The 20,245-nt window shown below is 53.4% G+C and overlaps 1 protein-coding gene across 1 annotated transcript in view; it reads right to left on the reverse strand.

The window, feature by feature from the left end:
- The window catches only part of LOC140850399 (cadherin-23-like), a 298,275-nt gene that overhangs the window by 22,112 nt on the left and 255,918 nt on the right, over positions 1 to 20,245 (reverse strand). The window contains exons 14-18 of the mRNA XM_073240888.1: positions 11,110 to 11,174; positions 9,209 to 9,446; positions 7,811 to 7,916; positions 5,649 to 5,776; positions 1,179 to 1,251 (exon numbers count right to left, since the gene is read on the reverse strand). Of these exons, the coding sequence (XP_073096989.1) occupies positions 1,179 to 1,251; positions 5,649 to 5,776; positions 7,811 to 7,916; positions 9,209 to 9,446; positions 11,110 to 11,174 (610 nt within the window). The remainder of the gene's footprint in view (positions 1 to 1,178; positions 1,252 to 5,648; positions 5,777 to 7,810; positions 7,917 to 9,208; positions 9,447 to 11,109; positions 11,175 to 20,245) is intronic.

Below are 20,245 nucleotides of genomic sequence, written 5' to 3' on the forward strand. Positions count from 1 at the left end.
GCCAGCTCTGGCTGGGTGGTGAAGATGGTTAGTGTGTGAACTCCTGCAGTCCTTACACCTGGCTGGAATTCCAGGGGAACTCTGGCAAGTGCCTTGACTTGCCTGAGCCTCAGCTTCTTCCTCTGTAAAATGGGTCTACTCACTATAAAGCCCAGCTTATGGAGTTGTTGGTGAGGATCCCATGGGATAGAGTGTGCAGAGCATGGGCTGCACACCACGGTTACTGTTGTGCAGATGAATCAATGGTCCCTAGGGGAGTAAGGGCCCAGGCAGGGGGCTGCGGGGTAAGCAGATCATCCTAGCCCTTTCCAGGGAGCCGTGGGGCCTCTGACCTGACTCTCAGTCCTGCCTTGAGCAGAAGGACAGGTACACAGGCGCTAACACACCCCTTGATCCCAGAACACTCAAAGTGGAAAGGATGAAGCCCCCTGATGAAAGCTTCTCCTCAGGAGTGGCCCTGGGGACGGTGGGGGTGCAGGGCGTGGCTTCAGCAGTGACATTCTCTGGGGTGGGCCTGACTGGGACAGGGAAGGGGGTGCTGGGCGCAGCCTGGCACCCGCCCAGCAAGTTATCAGACACCAGGAAGGTACCTGGAGACTCTCTTCAGAAGGTGCCAGGGAAGGTCACCCCTGACCCCAGCTATCCCTGACTCCTCCAGCTGCTGTAGCAATTCCTGATATGGGCTTTTCCCCACTAGAACAGTCCACGTGAGGGGTAAGTGTGAAGCTGTCAGCCTGTGCTGAGGACAGAGTGGGTCCCCTGTAATCTGAATGTGGAGCTGGTGGTCCTGGGTCTGCGAGCTGGGCCCTGCCGCCTGAGACATGGCCCAGGGATGAGCTTCCCACTCATGTCCTCATAAAGGAACACACACCATCTTGGGCCATCCTGGGCCCTGGGACCTGCCTAACTGTAATCTCAGCACTGTAATCTCAGACCTCTCTGCACGCTCTTGTTCAATCAAGGCCATTGACTTAACCATCAGTCATTATTTTCTTCTCTGCTAGTGCAGCCTCAGGACAGCAGGGACGCAGTGCCCAGCAGAGTGTTTGCATATAGTAGGTGCTCTGCGAAGAGCTGTCGGCTGGCAGGTGACTGGAGAGCTCCAAAGGCTTTCCTCATTTGTCGTGGGCATGCCTGCGGGCTCTCTGCCTTCACACCCTCCCCTGGCCGGCCCGTACCTGCCATGATGTTCTCTACCACGGACACGAAGTAGGCAGGCTTGCTGAAGGTGGGAGGGTTGTCATTCTCATCCTGGAAGGAAACCAGACAGTTTTCAGGAACCACGTGGGCGGTTGTGGCTGGTCAGCTGTCCAAGCCAGCATCAAGAGGGGGCTGGGAATAGCTGGTGCTGGCATACAAAGCTCTGGCCTTGTGTGTAACCAAAGCCAGGTGGGGTGTCACAAGGGGGCCAGATGTCCCTTGGGCTTGGCTATAGTTCAAGGAGACAGGACAGGACTTGAGGAAACATGGGGGAGTCGGGAAGGGACAGTGAGGGTTGAGGAGATGGAGAAGGCAGGCAGCAGGGGGAACTGCCCAAACCGCCTGCAGGTGTCAGCCCTGCTCTCCCCGCTGGCCTTCCAGCTGAGCCCCAAGCATACTCCAGCTGCCCACCTCACCTCACCAGCCCCCACTCTGCAGATGCCCCCTCAGAGCTTCCTTCCTAGCTCTGCCAAGATGATGGTGGAAGGGTCTAGGAACCCTCCTAGAAATGTAGGGGAAAGGAACATCCCACCTCAGACGACACTGAAGTAGCCAGCTGCAGACAGGGGCAGGTGGTCCCCAGAGCCTGAATTCCAGGCCCCTTGGCACACACAACCCCCTGGGCAAAGCCCAGCCTGGAGCCCAGCACCTCCAGTTCTGGGGCAGTCCCTCCTCGGGCACGGCCTCCTCCAGTGACCAGGTCAGAGGGACGGCGGCCCGGGGCTGCTGCTGGGCTGAACAGTGCAGTGGGGCCCTGGCGCAGCCTCTGCCTCCTCCAGCTCCTGCTGCTCCTCCATGCACCAGCTCCCTTCTCCACAATCAGGGGAGACTTTAAGACTCTTGTCCTCACCAACTGCTTTCTGCAATCACTCAACAAGAATTTCTCCAGGTCCCTCCTGGAGGAAGCCTTGCTGGCCCGCCTGACTCAGCCTTCTCCCCTTCGCCCAAGAGCCCTGTGTGGAGCTCAGGGTCAGACTGGCATGCAGCCCCCTGGGGAGTCTTAGGCTGCAGACTTGAGCAGGGCATGCTCCAAGGGCCTCACTTCCCCCATGGAATGGGAAGCTCTTTGCGAGGAAGACCCTTATCTAGAGTAGAGTCCCTTTTGCTGGACTCACTTCTGGCCGAGCAACAGTGAAACAGAAGGAGGCATGACGTTTGGCTGCCTACCCCTGGGGACTTCAGAGAATCCCATTGTTCCAGGACTGTGGGTGCCCAGGAACACCCTTCTTCCACAATCTCTGAACTGTGCACTGGTTCATGCTGACAGGTCTCTCCTGAGCCTCAGAGAACGGGTGGTGAGGACTTGCCTGACTTCCAACATGCCTGGGTATCCCTTCTGTGTGGGCACGAGTGCCCCATGTACATATATTTTTAAGCCTTCTGCTTGGCTGCACGAATGGTGCCGAGAATGTCAGTGACAGAGCATAAGGCAGAAACTTATTAGCGGTGATATTTCTCTGGATCCTGGTGCTGCATTCGCTATTAGTTCTAATTCAGCGAACTCTACAAAAGCTTATTGTCCCCTAATGGGAAACTACAAACCGAGTTTGAGTTCTTTATTAAAAACCAACAAGCAGTGGATGAAAAGGAATCACCTGGCCCCTCTCATCTGCCCCCTCTGCCTTCAGGAGCCCTCTTGCCTTATCTGCCTGTCTCCACCCCCAACCTGTGCAGTAAATGCTGCTATCAACCAACTACTTCATCTCCGCAGGGTCTGCCTTTTTTTTTTTCAGCTGAGAGAAAATCCTTTTGCTGGAGGGAGGAGGCAGCTTAGCCAAGTGACAGCTACTTAAAAGTCACCCACGTGCAAAATCAACCCAAAGGCGGTGACCTTTTCAAGTGTGGTCCTTAGACACAAGTGACTACCCCATCCAAAAGCTCAGCTCCAGAGAGGATGTTCACTCACGGCCAAGGTGACACCTGTCTTTGTTGCCCGACCCTCCTGCTACCAGGGGCCAGGGTGGACCCACAGGGAAAGTGCAGGGACCCTGCTGACCCACACGAGAGCTTTGAGGGAACTTGAAAATGGTGCCCCTTCCACTGGGCCAAGGTGACTCCACGCCAGGGCACACCCTGGCTTGCCAGGTGGACATCGAGGTGCATTCCTTCCCCCACCCAGCCCTGCACATGGAGTCCCCATTCCCTGGTATCAGGGAGGGAGGCTGAGGCTGCTGGTTACTCTTTATTCAAAGTGGATGAAGGGTTAGTTCAGTCCTCTGGCCCTCCTCTTTGTGGTTGCTCTGGTTCCATGTGAGGGGCTGAGACAAAAGGAGAAAGAGACCCTCCCTGGGACTCTTCCTTAACCAAACCAAGTGAGACAGGCACTGGTGACCCTGGGCCTGCTATGTTCCCCCACTGAGCCTCAGCTGCCTCATCTGTAAGAAGGGATGGAGAGAGACTGTGCAGTATGAAAGCACCTGACACAATACCAGAGCTCAGGAAGTTTTCATTCCATTTGGCCAGTCCTGCCTGCCCAGCCCTGGGCTGGTGGGGAACACCTCAGCTTATTTCCCTGAACATCCCCTATTCTCATTCTCATCCTCACCTTGACCCACTTCCCCAAAGCCCGGGGGGGATCCTTCTCTGCCACGGAGTTCTCTGGAAATCCCACTTGTACTGGAGACAGCCTGGTGCGTGGATGCTACCAAGAGCATGCAGGTCTTTCTTATCAGCTGTGATAATGGCCCACAGGTGCGTGATCCCATTTAATCCTCATGAACAGATCATGAGGCAGTACCATGATTATCCCCGTTTTGCAGATGAGGAAACTGAGGCTCAGAGAGGATAAAAATCCTAGGTCACACAGCTAGAGGGTGGCAGAGCCGGTTTCAAAGTCATATGCCTCCAAAGGTGTGCTCCTCCCTCCATTCAGTGTTGCCATGGGGGCAGAGCAGGATTCACTGACACCTTCATATCTCTCCAGGACCTGACCCTGCACCTTGCACACAGGAGGAATTCACTGCTTGCTTAGGCAGCACAGAATACCAGCTGGGGGGAAGTGATGGGTGGGTCAGTCATGGTTATGAGTGTGGCCGGGATTTAGGGGTTGTGGGGGCTGTAGTCAAGACTGGGAAACCAAGGTTAGGTTTGGGAGATGTGGTCAGGGTGGGGACCATGTGGGGAAGAATACCAGGACGTGGTCATGATTGGCAAGGAATGCATTCTTGTTCTTTGGTATCACCCTTGATGCTTCAAGGTGTCAAGGAGTTCACGGGTTAAAGGCAGGCAAATGTTTGGGCTTCTATGGATCTCCTCTTATCTGACCTCCCTGCTACTCTCTGAAACCCGAACTGTTTCAGAGAGTTGAGTGAGCCTCGAAGTCTCTCCCCTTCCCTTTGCTGGACCTTGTTCTGCACAGCCTCACGCTCCTGTGCTACTCCTGAATCGTGGCCCTCACATGCCCACCTGCAGGGCTCCTCTGAGGCATCACCCTTGACTTTTCCATCTCTGCCAGCCCCAGCCTATTCACCAAGTAGCGTCCCCTGCCCAGATAAGGACCTTCCCACCTGGGAGCTGGCCCTGGAGCCTTGGCCTCGGGTTGAGGATGAGGCTTGTTAAAGCCAGGTATGGGGCAGGGCCAGGGGCTGCTGGTAAAGCTGGCTGGGACAGGAAAGTCATCCAGCAAGCCTGCTCTAGGGCGAGATTTTCCTGAGCATATGTCAAATCACAATGTATCTCCTAACCTGACAATCTGATCTAATCCTCTTGGCGCTGGTAATGCACTAACTCTTCCATCAACACGTGTTCACCCTCTCCCACAGGCAGCAGCTTTTATGAGATGCGGGCGGGGGCATGCTAGTGCATGCAGTCACAGTGGCCTCAGGGGGGCAAAGGCCCACTGGCCTCCCATCAGACCATGGTCTGCATCCCTGAGATCACTGGGGGAGCAGCATGGGGCAGATGAGCCAGCGTGTAGATGGATTCAGTGACTGATAATTTCAGACATGGAAAGCACTAAGGTGTACTTGATATTCATGTTAGATAAGCTAAGGTTTGTTTTCAGGCCCCTTTAGATCTTCAGAGAAGCAGGAAAAGGAAGCAAAAAAAGAAGAGGGGGATAGAGAGGGGCCTAAGAGAGGACCTTCCAGTAATTCCCTTGAACTTCACAGAGTATGGCTATTAATGAAAGTATCCCATTGGTATTTCCTTCTGAATCCCAGCTCCTATTCCCAATCAGAGGGTGTCCCGAGGCTGCCTGTGAAGTTAAGAGCAGGACAATCAGCTCTTCTTACATTCCAGGGCCCTGGACTTTTGTGACGAAGCTGGGTGGCAACAATGACAGAACTCTGCTGGGACAGTCTAGTGGACAACTCCCGGAGCTGCGGGACACCCAAGGATACAGGCCCAGCCTGACTGCACTGGATTCTTCAGCTAGAGGCCCCGACACTCTGGGAAGTACTCACCACTCCTTACCATGGAGGGGCAAGGCCAGCCCCCTGGGTACTTACAAACACCTCGATGGTGACAGGGACAGTACTGTTCAGAGGGGGGTTGCCAGCATCCTTGGCCATGACCATCAGATAAATCAGCCCATTGGGTATCTGTTCATAATCCAGGGGACGGCTCACACTGATCACTGAAATGACAAGAACAGGTCTCAGGCTAGATGCCCATCCATCCAGAGCTCCCCTTTGGGCAGAGAAGGCATGGCTGATACAGACCAGGGCAGTTCCGCCTCACTCGCCTCTCACTTCTGAACTCCTGGAGCCTCATGGTCTTGACTTAATTTTACTGGTTGCCTGATATGGGCCAGGCAGTGTTGAGCTCAGTAGGTGGTACCTGTTTTGGTGGTAATGTAAGCCCCACTTTACAGATATGGAAAGCAAGCTCAGAGAAGTTCAGTAACTTGCCCAAAGTCACACAGCAATAGCAACATGACAGAGCTGGGATTTGAGCCCAGGCTCTTCCTCTTGAAGTGCTACTGCTTGTCTGTCTGTCTGTCTGCTGTACCCTCTCCATCAGTCTGGATACTGCTCAGAGGACGGTGCCATGGGTCTGCAGGCTCTCTGGTCTTATCCCAGTTTCTGCCCTCCCTCCGGACAAGGGCAGAGCTCACCACCTGTTGCCTAGTCTCAGGGCTGCTGGGGTGATGCAGGCAGTGGGCTGCACATTCAGCCCCTCCTCGGTCTCCTCTGGTCCTGGATTTTCCTCTCTCCTCTCCTTTTCTGTCTCCCTGCTCCTCCCTTTACCCTATAGAGTCTTCATGCCTGGCCTGCATCCCTTGAGGGGACACTTAGGGTACAGTGTTGGACTTTACCCTCGGCAGAACTCTGCTTATAGGTGGGTAAGGACCCCAACTGCCACAGGCAGAGGGGGAGAGGTGGATTTGGGGGGAGCAGAGACAGATGCCTTGGCCCTCCAATATCCCCTCCACTGCACATGCCTGAGCTCTCACCACAAGGATTCTTTTGGGCTAAGCCATTGATTCTCAATTTGGAGAGGGAAGGCATACAGGTTTGGGGGTGTGGGCATGGGTAGTCTACAAAGGCATTGTGACACTATTAAATTGCCTCTTTCTATTTGGAAAATAGAAACAAAATTAGTACTTTATACAATATAAAACCTAAGGGAGGTTCTTCCAGCTGAGAAGAGGGTGAGGTGTGAGGGTGACATCGATTTTATAAAGAACATCAGGCTGCAGCATCTGCAGCTGGGACTGCATTTCTCTGACACAACTGTGGGGTGGTAGGAGGAGTGAGCACTGGACTTGGAGTCACCCAAAGCACAACTATTCTGTGTTGGGAGCACTAACTCCTCTTCAGGCATTAGGGAGGCTTCCCAGAGAAGGAGATGCCCCAGTGAGCCCTTAAAGCTGCCAGAGGTTGTGGGCATATCAGCCAAAAGGAGGCAGGGCAAATGGACAGGGAGGAAGGGCTTTCCTGGCAGAAGGGAACAGACTCTGCAAAGACAGGAAGTGACTACTGTAAGAGGACAGAGTGTCAAGGGCTTCACAGAAGCTGGATTCTAGTTGTGGGAGGGAGTTGCTGAGACAAGGCTAGAGAGGCAACCATGAGCCAGGTTGCAAGGGCATCACTGAACAGCTTTGCTGTGTGACCTCAGGCAAGTTGCTCCCTGCCTCTGGGCCTTCGTTGTCTCATCTGAAAAACAAGGTGGTCTCAGGATTTGGAGCTTGAGGTTGTGGCTGCTGGGCTCCAGGGATTCAGGACACCCAGTGGAGCAGGCAGAGTGAGGTCCAGAGTGTGGAACTGGGCCTGGGCCAGGCAGGCAAAGGCCAAGGCCTGGGATGGCTGGGAGGTGGCCATAACATGCCCAAAGGATAGGGAAGCTTGGCTAAGAAGCCTCCACCCACTCAGGCAGCCTGGGAAGAAATAGGGACCCCACAGATTGTGGTAACAGCAGATGCTGGGCTGGCTGAGGCCTAAGAGCCGGAGAAAGGTCTGGCTGGTCTGAGCCCGAGCTTGATCCACAGAAGGATGACCCCATGCCACACCTGCCACTCCAGCCGACAGGGTCTGTGGGCAGCTTGCTGAGTGGTCCAGGGTATCTGGGAGACAAGTCCACCCCCTTGTGAGAGGGTTGAGGGCAGAGCCCTATCTGGCCTGCCTACCCTCCGCCCCCGGCTGAGCCCTCAGTCCCATCCCACACGTACCCCCATAGCCCTCATACACGCTGATGTCAAAGTAGCTGCCAAAGGCTGAAGCACTGACGATGCTGTATGCAATCTGGTTGTTGGGGGGGGAGTCTTCATCCATCGCCTGGAAGGAAGAGGGCAGACAAGGCTCCGTGGGCCCTCAGGGTGCTGGGGCTAGAAGGGGGCAGGTGGGAGGGGAGGGCTGGCCCGTCAGAGTCCCCTGCTTTGGGTGATCCGGGTCCTCCCTGCCTCTCAGCTGGCTCGCAGTGGATACACTGCATGTCGGGTGTGGAGGCAGCCTGGGCATCTAGCCGGAGGCCTAGGGAGAATGGGGGAAGGCTAGGGCTTACCCGAGAATGGAAAGGGTCACCACCATACCTGGCATGACCATCGTCCTGCCCCTTTCATCCCAGCTCGAACACCCCATGCTCAGAAGCCCTCCCTCACTAGGGTCCTGTGCTGTGCACCCCACACCCCACCACAACTTCATGTTTAATTCCAGCCTGCCTCACTCGGACTGTCAGCTCCATGCCAGCAGGAAACTCACATTCTTCATTGCTGCGGCATAGAGTCCAGCAGTGTTTGGCACACAGTAGTTATCTCATAAACACATGTAGCATGAGTGCAAGGGGGGAAGAAAGCATTTGGAATGGGGTCGGGGTCCTTCTTCCCCTTGACTGTCTTCTAGGAGCTTCTTTCCAGATGTCTCTGACCCCAGAGAGCCTCCAGCAGCATCCCACCACTCTGGATGTACCAGGAGCTGAGTGGGGCTGGTGGGGGTACCCAAAAGGGAGCCATGGCCGTGGGGGGTGGGCACATGGCCCTACCTTCCACCCTGCCTGCTTCAGAAACAAGCTCTAAGTGGAGGCTCTGGGTCCTGCCACTCTGGGCGGGCAGAGTGGGGAAGGGCTGTGAGGATACGAAGAGGTCCTGGTCAGAGGCCACTGTCACATGATGGGGGAGAAGGACACTTTGTAGGAGGCCACGTGGAGTGTACGCTCCACTAATCCATGTGCCTTCTGGGGCCTGACTCTGCCCTCCCGTGTCTGCCCTCATGGTCTCTGGTTTCTTCTAGCTACAGCCGTTCCTGGTTCTAAGCAGCCACCGAAGGGCTTGGATGAGGGTCCTCGCATGAGGAACAGCTCAGTGCTTGCCAAGGGAGATGGGCAGGCATCCTTTTGCTGAATGGTGACCTGAAATTTAAGCTGAGACAGACACTTGCCCCACTAGGTAACTGAGGGGATGCTCAGAAGAGGCCTGATATAGGCCAAGAATGTGACCCCCAAATCTGGGCAGAATTCTTATGGTCGGGAGGTGAGGGCTTCTCAGGGTGGCTTTCTCAGGGGGGTGGTCAAAGGGAAGGCACAGAGGGAAGGAAGAATAACAGCTGGCCTATGGGGCACCCTGGCATCATACCCGGAGCCGCACCAGCTGTGTGACAGAGGGCTCGTTCTCTCTCAGGGCACCCACATAGGCATCCTTCTGGAAGGTGGGCATGTTGTCGTTTACATCCAACACGTTGACTCTGACCCGGCCCGTGGTCTCCTCCCCGCCCCCATCCCTGGCAATGACTGTTAAGGTGAAGCGTTGGATGAGCTCGTAGTCCAGTCGGGCAATCAGCAGGATAAGTCCCGTGTCCTTGTCCAGGGAGAACCTGTGTCAGGCAGGAAGGAGGGAAAGAAAGGACACTCTGGTTTTACGAGCTTACAGATAAGGGTCTGCATTTACCAGCCTGTCCCTGGTGAGAGACAGAGAGGTGAGTGCAGTCTAAAATCTGCCTTCATTTCCCTTGCCCTATGTAAGGGCAGCAATTTCTAATGGGAGTGGAGTGGGAAATGGTGGGCAGGGAGCAGGACCTCATGAGGGGTGGAGTGTCAGGTACTGAGAGGGCAGAGGTAGGTTGATCTAACTGAAGAGGAAATGCTGGCAGAATGACCCTCTCTTGCTGCAAACAGGGGTTTCTTTAGATGTTGGAGATACTTAGATGTTGGAGACCTGTAATGGTCAGAAATTCTGAAATCCCAGATGGTTTTGCACCAAAATGCTTTGAACAGGCAGCAAAGCATCCAGTGGTAGGAGGGGAGTTTGGTCTTCTCTCAAGAGGCATCCTTACTTTCTGCTCCAGGAACTGAGCCTTGGATAAGAGCCTGGCAAATGCTTCCTGGGGAAGAGTAAGGTCCAGTGAGACCACCCCCCTGCCTCCTCTCAATGTCCCTCAGGAGCCTCCTCTGAGTTGTCAGTTGACATCTGTGTGCCCTGACCTGGCCCACAGCTGCCAGCCACCAAGGCTGGAAGGTCCCGACTCTGAGACCAGGAGATGGGAAGAGATGAGGAAATCCAAGATGATCAGGACAAGGCCATGTGAACATGGGTCCCCTGAGGCCCGTGTGCATTCATCCTGTGGCTGGTTCCTTCCTCCCATTTTGAGGCCGCTTCACACAGGGGCAGATAATGGCCAGATGTACTTAATATTCTCCATCTCTTCCTGGTCATTCACACAGATAGTCAGGGCCAGTCATCCAAGCTGACAGCCAATGTCTAACTCAACCTGTTGGGCTTCTAGATGCATCAGACACTTAATTTTTAGAAGCAGACCTGCCCTCTGAATTCAGCTTGGCTTCTGATCATGTTAAAAATGGGAGGTTTTCCCCTTGACTCGGCTTAACTGAAGAAAGGAGAAGAGATGGCCTAGAACCATGGTGGATGGCAGGGCCAGGCTGGCACAGGTCAGGCAGTGATGCAAGTCACTCACCTAATGGCTGTGGCACGTTGAGAACCCCCTCCTGCTGGAGGCTCTGTATGTTGGTGGAGAAGACTACCTACAGGGGCCTGACCCTGGCATTTCCCAGCTGTATGACTTAAAGCAAGTGAGTTCACCTCTCTGAGCTGTCATTTCCTCATCTGAGAAATGGAAATGATAATAATGTTTAGCTCTGAGTTTCTCTAGCATGTAGTATGAGGATTACATTAGATAATGTGTGTAAAGCACGTGGCAAAGAGCTGACACACAGTGAGGGCTGCATAAATGCTGACAGCTGCTGTTACTACTGCTCTGGCGGTGTGCTATCATTAGCATAAAGCCTCTTCATTCCCAGAGCTAAAAGGTATCTTTTGAGGATCAGAGCAACTGCCCCAAATCATTTAGACGACCTGACCAAGACTATACCACAGTCAGGACAAAGCCAGCAGCGGTGCCCATGGATTCTGACTCCCAGATCAGCGGCCATGGGGTACAACGCCCTCTCTGGGCACTAAAGACTTTCCTGGACCTCATGAGTAGCAGAGGGCCACTGGGGAGGGTCTGGGCAGGGTCTCACCGGTCAGGGTCATCGCTGAAGAAGTAGCTGACTTCCCCAAAGGTGCCCACATCATTGTCTGTTGCCTGCAAAGGTAAGAACAAGAAGTCATTAATGCCAGACCCAGCTAAGGCTCCTGATCTCACCAGGAATTGTGAGCAGCAAGCCCATCATTCTCTCACATGATTCCTCTGGCACAGGCTGGATTTGCTAGAGCCATTCTGTTCAAGACAATCGCCACCAGCCACAAGTGGCTATTTAAATTAATATTGGAGGGATCCATTCTAGGGGATCAGTCTTCTACCTAAATTTCTAACTTTGTGAGGACACCCTTCCTGGACTCAAGACAGGTCAGGCAGGCTTATTTGCTGCAGATTCTTAGAGGGCCTGGGGTCACAACTGGTGGGGTTGCAAAATATGGCAAACAAAGATGAAGGTGTTTTCAACTATCTGGTGGATTCTTCTGATGATTTGCTCAGAGTCTCCAAAGCCTCCAACTCAGATGTGCTGCCGACTGTGGGGAGGACCCTCAAGGGGGTTACTGACTTCCCTGCCTTCTTTAACCCTGGAAATAATCCACTGCATGAATAGGGTATCCTCTCATCTGGTTGGTGACCTCTTCTGCTGGAAACAGTGTGCTGCCAGCCGGTCTTCTTTGGCACCTCTCCCTGCTTGAACAAGTGTTCTGAGTGGGAGCTGCCTGCTCTGCCCATGGCCCCAGGGACTGGGCTGGGAATAGCCCTTGAACCCCACTGGGGCCTGTCAGAATCCTTCCCTGGGATTCTTCTTACTGTTGGTGGGGCTAAAAGCTTTCCTGCAGGGCAGTGAGGCTGAGACAACACGAGCAGGGAGATGCTGGATGCCTGGGGAGGAGGAAGGCGCCCCAGAGGAGAGCTGGAAGAAAGGGCTGTATCCTGGTAGGTCTAGAGCCCTGACTTGGACACCTTCCCACCCTCAGTGTGGCTTTCAAATCCAATAAGACCTCTTCCACCCAGTCTGATCCTAGTTGGCTTCTGTTACTTGGAGTCAGAAGAAACTAGAGGGAGAAAGACCTCCGCATGCTGGTGACAATGGAAACGATGGGGGTGACCGCCAGCCTGAACTGCTACCATACTTCTTACATTTTCAAAGGCCATCCCTGCTTATTATGAACTCACTTTATCTTCACAACTGTCCCACATGATGAGGAAGACACACCTTTTTCACCCATTTCACAGATCACAAAACCAAGTCCCAGACCCCAGTGAGACCCTCTGTAAGCCTGCCGCCACTCTAGGTCATGAGCAGGTTACGAGTCGAGTAGGGCGGCAGCTGGAATCCCCAATTCCCAGCTCAGGGTTCCCTTCTTTAGACCACCCCAGAGAGGCCCCTCGCCATCTCCACCCTTCTCCACCCTTCTCCAGGACGATGGCGATTCTAGTAAAGGTTTGGCTTTTGTAGCTGGGACCATATGGTTATGGTCCACAGCACAGGCTAAATGACACCATTCACTTATTCACTAGTTACTAGTTAAGTATTCACTACATGCCAGGCGCTGTGAGTTCCTCTCCCTTCCCAGGCCATGGCCCTGGAACTGGGCAAACTGCTGCCTGCAACCAGGTGCCAGCAGTGTGAGGCCTTAGGCTGACCACAGGGGCATCTGTTTTACACTTGGGACTTATCTACATGAATGTACCTGGATAAAGTTTCCCTGATAAAACTATGTCTCAATACTTTATTTTTTAGCTTTATTGTGGTAAAACTATCAAATAAAGTTATAAGATATTTAAAGTGTACAATGTAATGATTTAATCTATATATACACTGTGAAAGGATTCCTCCCATTGAGTCAATCAACATATCCATCACCTCACTTCTTTTTTTTCTTTTTTGGTGAGAACACTTAAGTTCTACTCTCTCAGCAAATTTCAAGTATACAGTACAATGTTTTCAACTATAGTCACCATGTTATACATTAGATCCTCAGACCTTATACATTCTTTGAGGGAAAGTTTGTACCCTTTAACCAGCCTCTCCCTATCCCCCCTAACATATAAAAGAGGTTCCCTATTATTCCCTCAGTGCAACCCACTCTGAGACTGCCTGCACCCCAACCCTCAGGTGTGAACTCTGGTTTTTCTTTAAAATGCTAAATCTCCAAATAAGCTCTTAATGCTAAATGACCTTTCTGGGTCCATTCCTGAATTCGTTCTCACAACCATGCCAAAGACCCATCTCCAGTAACAAAGGGTGTGGTGGGGAGGTGCACCAAGTTTACTTTGGTTCTACTTATAAATCATCACAATGGTGTTTTCAGACTATAGTAACTGCAGCTGGTCTGGGGAAGAACTGACCAGATGCCATCAGGTCCCTCGGCAAGAGTCACTGTGGTGTCAACAGCCCAGGTCACTGTGTGACCAAGCGTCAAACCCCTTGGGCCTCAGTGTCCTTTTTGTCAAATGAAAGGATTTGGGGCGCAAACAGGGCAGATGCATTTGCCAGGCTCACCTGCCAGCATGGACAATGCCACACACAGCAGGCGCTTCACAAATGCTTGGAAAATGAATGAACACATTCTAGTGAGGAGGGGGCAGTGGGGAGAAAAAGGGAGTGGGTGGAGGGATGGGTCCCAAGATGATTCAGAGGGGAAGGGCAGGAAGGGCAGGGGACAGGAGGAGAGTGCATTTGGAGGCAGGGAGGTGCAGAGGGCCTGACCCATGCAGGAAGCGAGTCAAACCGTGGCAAACCGTGAGGGGGTTCCCTGCCCCAGAAGGTCACATCACGACCCTGGCAATTGGTCATTCATATCTGGGTGCCCTACAGGATTGCACTTGGACTGTCAGGGTGGGAAGGACCCCCGAGGTCCCCTTGTCCAGTCTTCACCTGAGGCCCGGAGCAGCTGAGGCTCAGGGAAATTAGGCAAAGAGGCCCTGGGACAAGATGCCCAGCAGACAACTGGCCTCACACACTCTGGCCCTCAGCACCCACCCCCTCCCTGGGTGGGCTGGGCATAGCTGTGGCTCCCACAGTGGCCCTCTTCCCCAGGGGCCTCTTGCTGCTCAAGCAGGCTGCTGATGCTGACCATGGGAGATCTGTACGTCCTTTAGTGCCACCGTCTAATGACTGTATGAAATATGTATGTCTGGTGAAGAGGAGAGGGAGAACTTTCATTTTTCAAATGCATGAAGCAGAATAATAAGATGAAAAGCTGCTTCTGTGCCCCTATCAGGGTGAGGGCAGCCACACGGACAGAGGGCCTCACCGTGGTGCTCCAGCCAGTGCCAGGCTGCAGGGGGCCTGTCAGGAGGAGGCAGCAAATCTGACCACTGTGCAGCCCTGCTGAAGGCCCTCCAGGGACAGTCCATCTTCCTCTACATTCACAGCCTTGCACTCCAGCTTTGCTGCTGGTGCCAGCCTATCTCCGGCCCAGCTCTGTGCAGCTCTGGGCTGGCCTGGCTCTGCCCTTGCTGCTCCCCATCCTGGCTCACCCACTCCTGTCCTCCCTGACTTCCCAAGATTCATTAGGGCTCCACCCTGCAGGAAATACTCCCAGCTCTGACTGCACAGTGGAGCTCAAGCTGTTGGCTGAGGAGTTTCTCCTTGCACCAGCCTGGCTCCCTGAGGGCAGGGTAAGGCCATAGGGCCTGGGCAGAAAGGCAGTTCAGGAAAGCTCATGATAACTCTGACCACTTACTGTTCTCGACCCAAGAGCCTTTGGCTATATCTTTTTTGAAATATGCGGTACCATCTGCCATTTCTGAAAACTGCCTATGTGTGCCCCATTCCGCCCCGCCAGACAACTGTATGTAACTCCTTTTTGTATCTTTTGTGCCTGGCACAGGGCTCAAGATTTTTGCCAAATCAGATAAAATCTGGGGCTTCCACTGCTGGCCATTGAGGGCTGGCATGACTTCCTTCTGGGGCCTGATTCCCCCTTTGGCAGACACCACGGCAGGCAATAAGCAGCCACAGTGGGGCTACCAGGGTTGCCCAGGGGGTGCAGCTGGGGTTTATAAAGCATATCTAATGAGTCCCTCAGGCTTTGATCTGCCCAAACTCTGCAGAGTAGAGGGACTCACTGAATGGTCCACGCCATCAGCCTGCAGGGCCCGCACACAACAGGTGGAGAAGGGCAGAGTGGGTCTGGAGGGGCAGATGGAAGATGCCGGGCACACCATGGAAGCACCTTCATGAAGACAACTGCTACATTCTGGCTCAGTCACATATTCAGTAAATATTTTCTAAGTTTTTCCAATGTGCCAGCTACTGTGCCAGGCACTAGAGTCATGCCCATATGCATGATGACACCCTTGCTGGAATGTGACAGTTGGAAAGGGGAGATGGAAATAATGGAGGAGAGAAGTAACTAAAGAACATAATTGCAAACAGTGGCAAGAACCATGAGGGAAATAAACCAGAAAATGGGCTAGCAGGTGAGTGGGGTTGCTATTTTAGAGTGGTTAGTCCTGAGAAAGCTCTCTTTGGTAAGGACTATTTGGGTCTATAGGACAGTCACTGCTTGGACACCGAGAAGCCCTGGTAGCCTCTGGTGAGAACTGCCTTTCTGCAAGCCCTGCAGCCAGGAGGTGGCCAGAACGTCTCTGTCTCTTCCGGGCAGCCTCCCATAGTGAGAGCACCTGTAGCCCAGAAAAACCTGTCTGCAAGCATCATCTGTCCCTGCGGTTGGCGCGTGCTGGAGGAGGGCGTGGCTGCACTGGCAGCTGACCAGCGCCTGATTTACAAGGCATTTCCTCTGATTCTCCCCAACACTGGCATTACTAGCAAAACTAATTCCCTCATTTGAGCCTTTATAATTGCATCTGTGAGTGCTTATTTCTGTGATGGACAATGCTAGCAGAAGTATAATTTTCTTCTGCTGACAAAAAGAAAAAAAATAAATACACACAGGGGGGAAAATTCCAAAGGTTAGGACAAGGTGAGCTGCAGAGGGGGAACAGCCAAATCACCAGACTGGCCAGGCCTGAGTCAGAAATGCCCATCTCTTCCCTGGCTACAGAATGGGGTGCAGATAAGATGGTATTTCCTGTTTCCTTTTGAGCACTTACTACATGGCATGCATTATGCCTAGCATTTCCCATGCCTTATTTCATTCCATCTTCCCAAGAGCCCTATGGAACTAGCACCAGTATTATCCCCATTTTTCCCAGATGAAGGGAATTGAGGCTCAGAGAGGTCAACTTGCTCAATGTCAAATAGCCACAGAGCAGGATATGAACTCACAACTTGTGAACTTAACCACTCCTCTTGCCTGCTTTCCCTGTTGGTGGGGCTGAGAGAAAGGCATCTTCCTGCAGTTTGTTAGCTCAGCCATGGGATAGGGGTGCTCCTCCCAGGTCGCTGTCCTCACCCCAGAGAAGTCAGATGCGCCTCCACAGGCACATCTTCTCCTTTCTGCCCCAGTGGGTTCTAGCAACTCTAGCAGTGCCCATTAGTAGAGAGGGTGGGGATCTTTGGCTGTGATTTCTCAAGATGCAGGTCCTCTGCCAAGACCGATCGTCCATAAAGAAGACCCCCCAACCCTGCCCAAACTTGGTCTTGGTGTGTGCAGGTGGCTCAGGGCCTAGACTAGGGGAAGCTGTCACCTCCTAAAGGCCAGGGCAGCCTGGCTGGCTGTGGGTCCTTCCCGACCCACCCAGGGCTCTTCAGCCAGCACCCTCTGGGTATAGCTCTCGCTCCAACTTGTATGCCAGGGCTCTATGCCTAGCCCAGCTCCCCACCGTCTGGTGCTCATTGCAACAGCTCATGCACTCCCAGGGGACCCACCATGTCCACAGTGGTCAGGTCCTCCTATCTCTTTGTCCCCTCAAGAACTCCCTTCTGACCTGCCTGTTTTCACAATAAACAGCTGCCACTGTCCCCTCTTCCATTCCTTTGCCCTAGACCAAGGGCCTCCCTTTACCTTGCTGACACAGCGTCCTCATGGACCTCTGCACCTCACTGTGTACCTCATCAGAGCCCTGCAGACACCTGCCTGCTGACATTGGCCCTTATGCTCTAGCCTAACTCCTGCCTTCTCTGGCCTTCTCCCAGGTCTCCCTCCAAACTACCGCCCACTGGGTGCTGCTACACTCTGAGATCACCATTCCCCTCCCTGGGGACAGACACCCTCTGCTTGCCAGATTTTAAACACCCTCTACCCTTCTTTACAGTTGGAGTCCTGTCCTTGCATCTTCTCTCTTCCTGTGTTCTCACACTTCCCTATCTCTTTGACACACACACACACACACTCATTATTCCTGTCACTGTGTCTCATGAAGCCCCCAGTGCCTCCATGTCCCCCTCACCCTCTCACAGAAACTTTTTCTCTTTTCTCTGTCTAGCTCAGGTACACCCCATCCGCTACGCACTCACACATAGACATACACACACACTTGCACCCATCCTGTCTTGAGCAACCCCCACCCCTACCCCAACCCTGGTCTCAGCCCCTGCAGCCCCTCCACACCTCTTCCCCAGCCACCTGTGTGCCTCTCCTGGCAGGCTGGCAGCTGGCAGGCACACACTCAATCACTCCCCACCAGGCCTGCACCCCTGTCACGCATGCTTGCGCGGACGCCCCACACAGGGCTTCTGCTCTGAAGCAAGGCAGGCCCAGCTGCCTCCCCAGCAGCCCTGGGTCCCAGCAACAGTGGCAGGCGGTGGTGGCACTGGCAAGCAGTTCTGCTCCCATGCACAAATCTGCAGAGAAGGGCACATGGTACAATTTGTTCAGGAAACAATAGCAATGTTTGACATGTCATAAGGATTGATGGAGCAGAAATTTACATGGGAGAATGCATTTTTAAACAGCTCCACGGAGCCCCGGTGCTTCACTGGTAATGCTTTCCACATTCATCATTTGCTGAGCCCCTCTGAATGACTCTTTAAACTATGTGAGATTAACTGCACTCTTGCAGGCTCTGGGGGGCTGGGATGGCTGGCGTGAGGTGGGAGAGACTCCGCTGGAGGAACCCGGCAGCCCAGAGGCTGGGGTCACCTCACTTGGCCTGATTAGATCCATGAGGCCCCATCCTCCCCCCGTTCCTGCACTCCCTGCAATGGTGCTGTGGACGAGGATTTCTGCTTCTTTCTAGGACACAAGGCAAAAACCAGTGGGCAGGAAAACATTTAGTCTGCCTCACCCTTCTGGAGAGGAGCTTGGTGTGTCGGTTTCCCTTGTCATCTTCAGAAAGAGGCTCCTAGTCTGAGAAGGAAGCCAGGGCTGATGGGTGAGGACATGGTGGGTGCTAAGTAGGCAGAAATACAGTCTGGCTAGAAGTTGCTGCTCTGAGCACCTTCATGGGGGTCCCTGGTGCAGGGGGAATGGTCACACTCCTGGGGGCAGAAGAAATGACAGTAGCTGTAAGGAAAATGCTTCCCATTGAACTTCAGGTAGAGGATAAGCAGGTGAGAATTCTGGGTGGGCAGTGCCAGAGGGAGTGAACAATAGGGCGTAGGAGAGAACTTGGGGAGGCTGTGGACTATAGGAGCAGAAATACATTCAGGAAAGCCCCTGGGCTCTGCTCTTAGCCTTCTAAGCGCATATGAGGCCTTATGGGGAGGCTGGGGCTGGAGGCTCAGAGCACATGCTAAGGTGGAGTCACCAAGTAGGAGGGCAGTTAGGAAAGGGACCCACTAGTGCTGGAGCTACAGAGAAAGGAAGGGGGCTTTTTCTCCCTCATGTTCTGGCACAGACCTGGGGCCACCACTCCATTACCCTGGCCTATGGCAGACATTACTAACAGATGATAGGAGCAAATGCAGAGAAGCCCTTAGGATCTCTCTCAACCCCATCTCCTCTACATCCTCTAACAGCCACAGCAGAACTTGGGTTAAAGCCTCTTTGCTATCTCTGCGGGACTTTCTGCTCCTTGAGGGTCAGAAATGTGCTTCTGCTTGAGAGGAGGCACAGTATACTACTATTCCCTCACCAGGAATGCTCCTTCCCAGATCTGCAGTAGGTATCTTCTCAGCCCCTGGTCTCAGCTGGCAGGATCTATTTACATTTGCAAAGAATTTACTTTGTAAAAGCTCACTCAGAGGGCTCCTGGGGAAAAAGCGCCGGTGGGGCAGGAACTAACGGAGCTAGGACACTAGGAGAAGACTGTTACTGCCTTCGCAGAGGCAATGGTGAGAGGCTGTGGGGGCTTGGATCAGGGTGGGCAGGGACGTGCTGGGAAGTGGCTGGACTCAGCTGGTGCTCTCAGTTCTGGCTGGTGGGTGCATGTGGTGAAGAAAAGGGCATGGTTTGGGCAGGAACAGCCAAGTGAACATTACTAGCTGCCTCTTCCCACCAGAATGTAAGCTTCATAAGGGCAGGACCTGGATTTGCCTTGTTCCCCAGGATTCCCAGCATCCTTAGTGCCAGGCACACAGGAGGCCCTCAAACAACAGCAGCCAAGTGAATAGATCAATGAGATTATATTTGATGACTTACAGCTACTAGTGAGAAGCCAGGAGTCACAAACTCAAGTAGATACACCTCTAGGGAGGAAAGGGCACAGGAGGATGATGATAGGTGGGGAGGAGAGGGGAGGAGGAGAGAGTGGAGAGGGCGAAGGAGATAAAGAGGAATGGCAGGAAAAGGAAGGGAGAGGGAGAAGAGGAGGGAGGAAGAAACCCGAGAAAGGAAGGAACAACCACAGTAATGTGTATTCTAGGCCTCAGTTTCCTCATCTGTAAAATGGGGCTAGTAACAGTACCTCCCTCACAGGGTCACTGTGAGGACTAAAGATGGTTCTATGTGCACGGAGCATTAGACCAGTGCCACCTGGCTCCTAAGGACTTTCTCAGGGGAGCAAGTATTAATATTCCCATGCCCAGTCTAACTGCTCTCTTGTTCCAGCCCCCAGCCCCACACACATGCTCCCTTGAGCCCCTCTCAGACCAGCCCTCCCATCTGGACTGCGCCAGCTTGGGCCAGGTGGATGTGGAGGGCAAGTGGCGCTGAGCCCTGCAGAAGAGGGTGATTTGTGGGAGCCAGGCCCAAGCCTGCGTATTAACACAGTCCTCGGGCAGGGCGAGCAGGGAGGAGAATCAGGCTGACAGGTGCACTCAGGGTGTGGGTTTCCTGCTTGTTTGTTATTGCAGACTTGGTGTTCTTGGGCTCTTCCACCCCCTTCTTTATTTCTCTTTATTTTATTTTAAAACCTGGAAATAAAAATTGACAGGGAGCAAA

The sequence above is a fragment of the Manis javanica genome, chromosome 7 (assembly GCF_040802235.1).
Source record: "Manis javanica isolate MJ-LG chromosome 7, MJ_LKY, whole genome shotgun sequence".
NCBI lineage: Eukaryota > Metazoa > Chordata > Mammalia > Pholidota > Manidae > Manis > Manis javanica.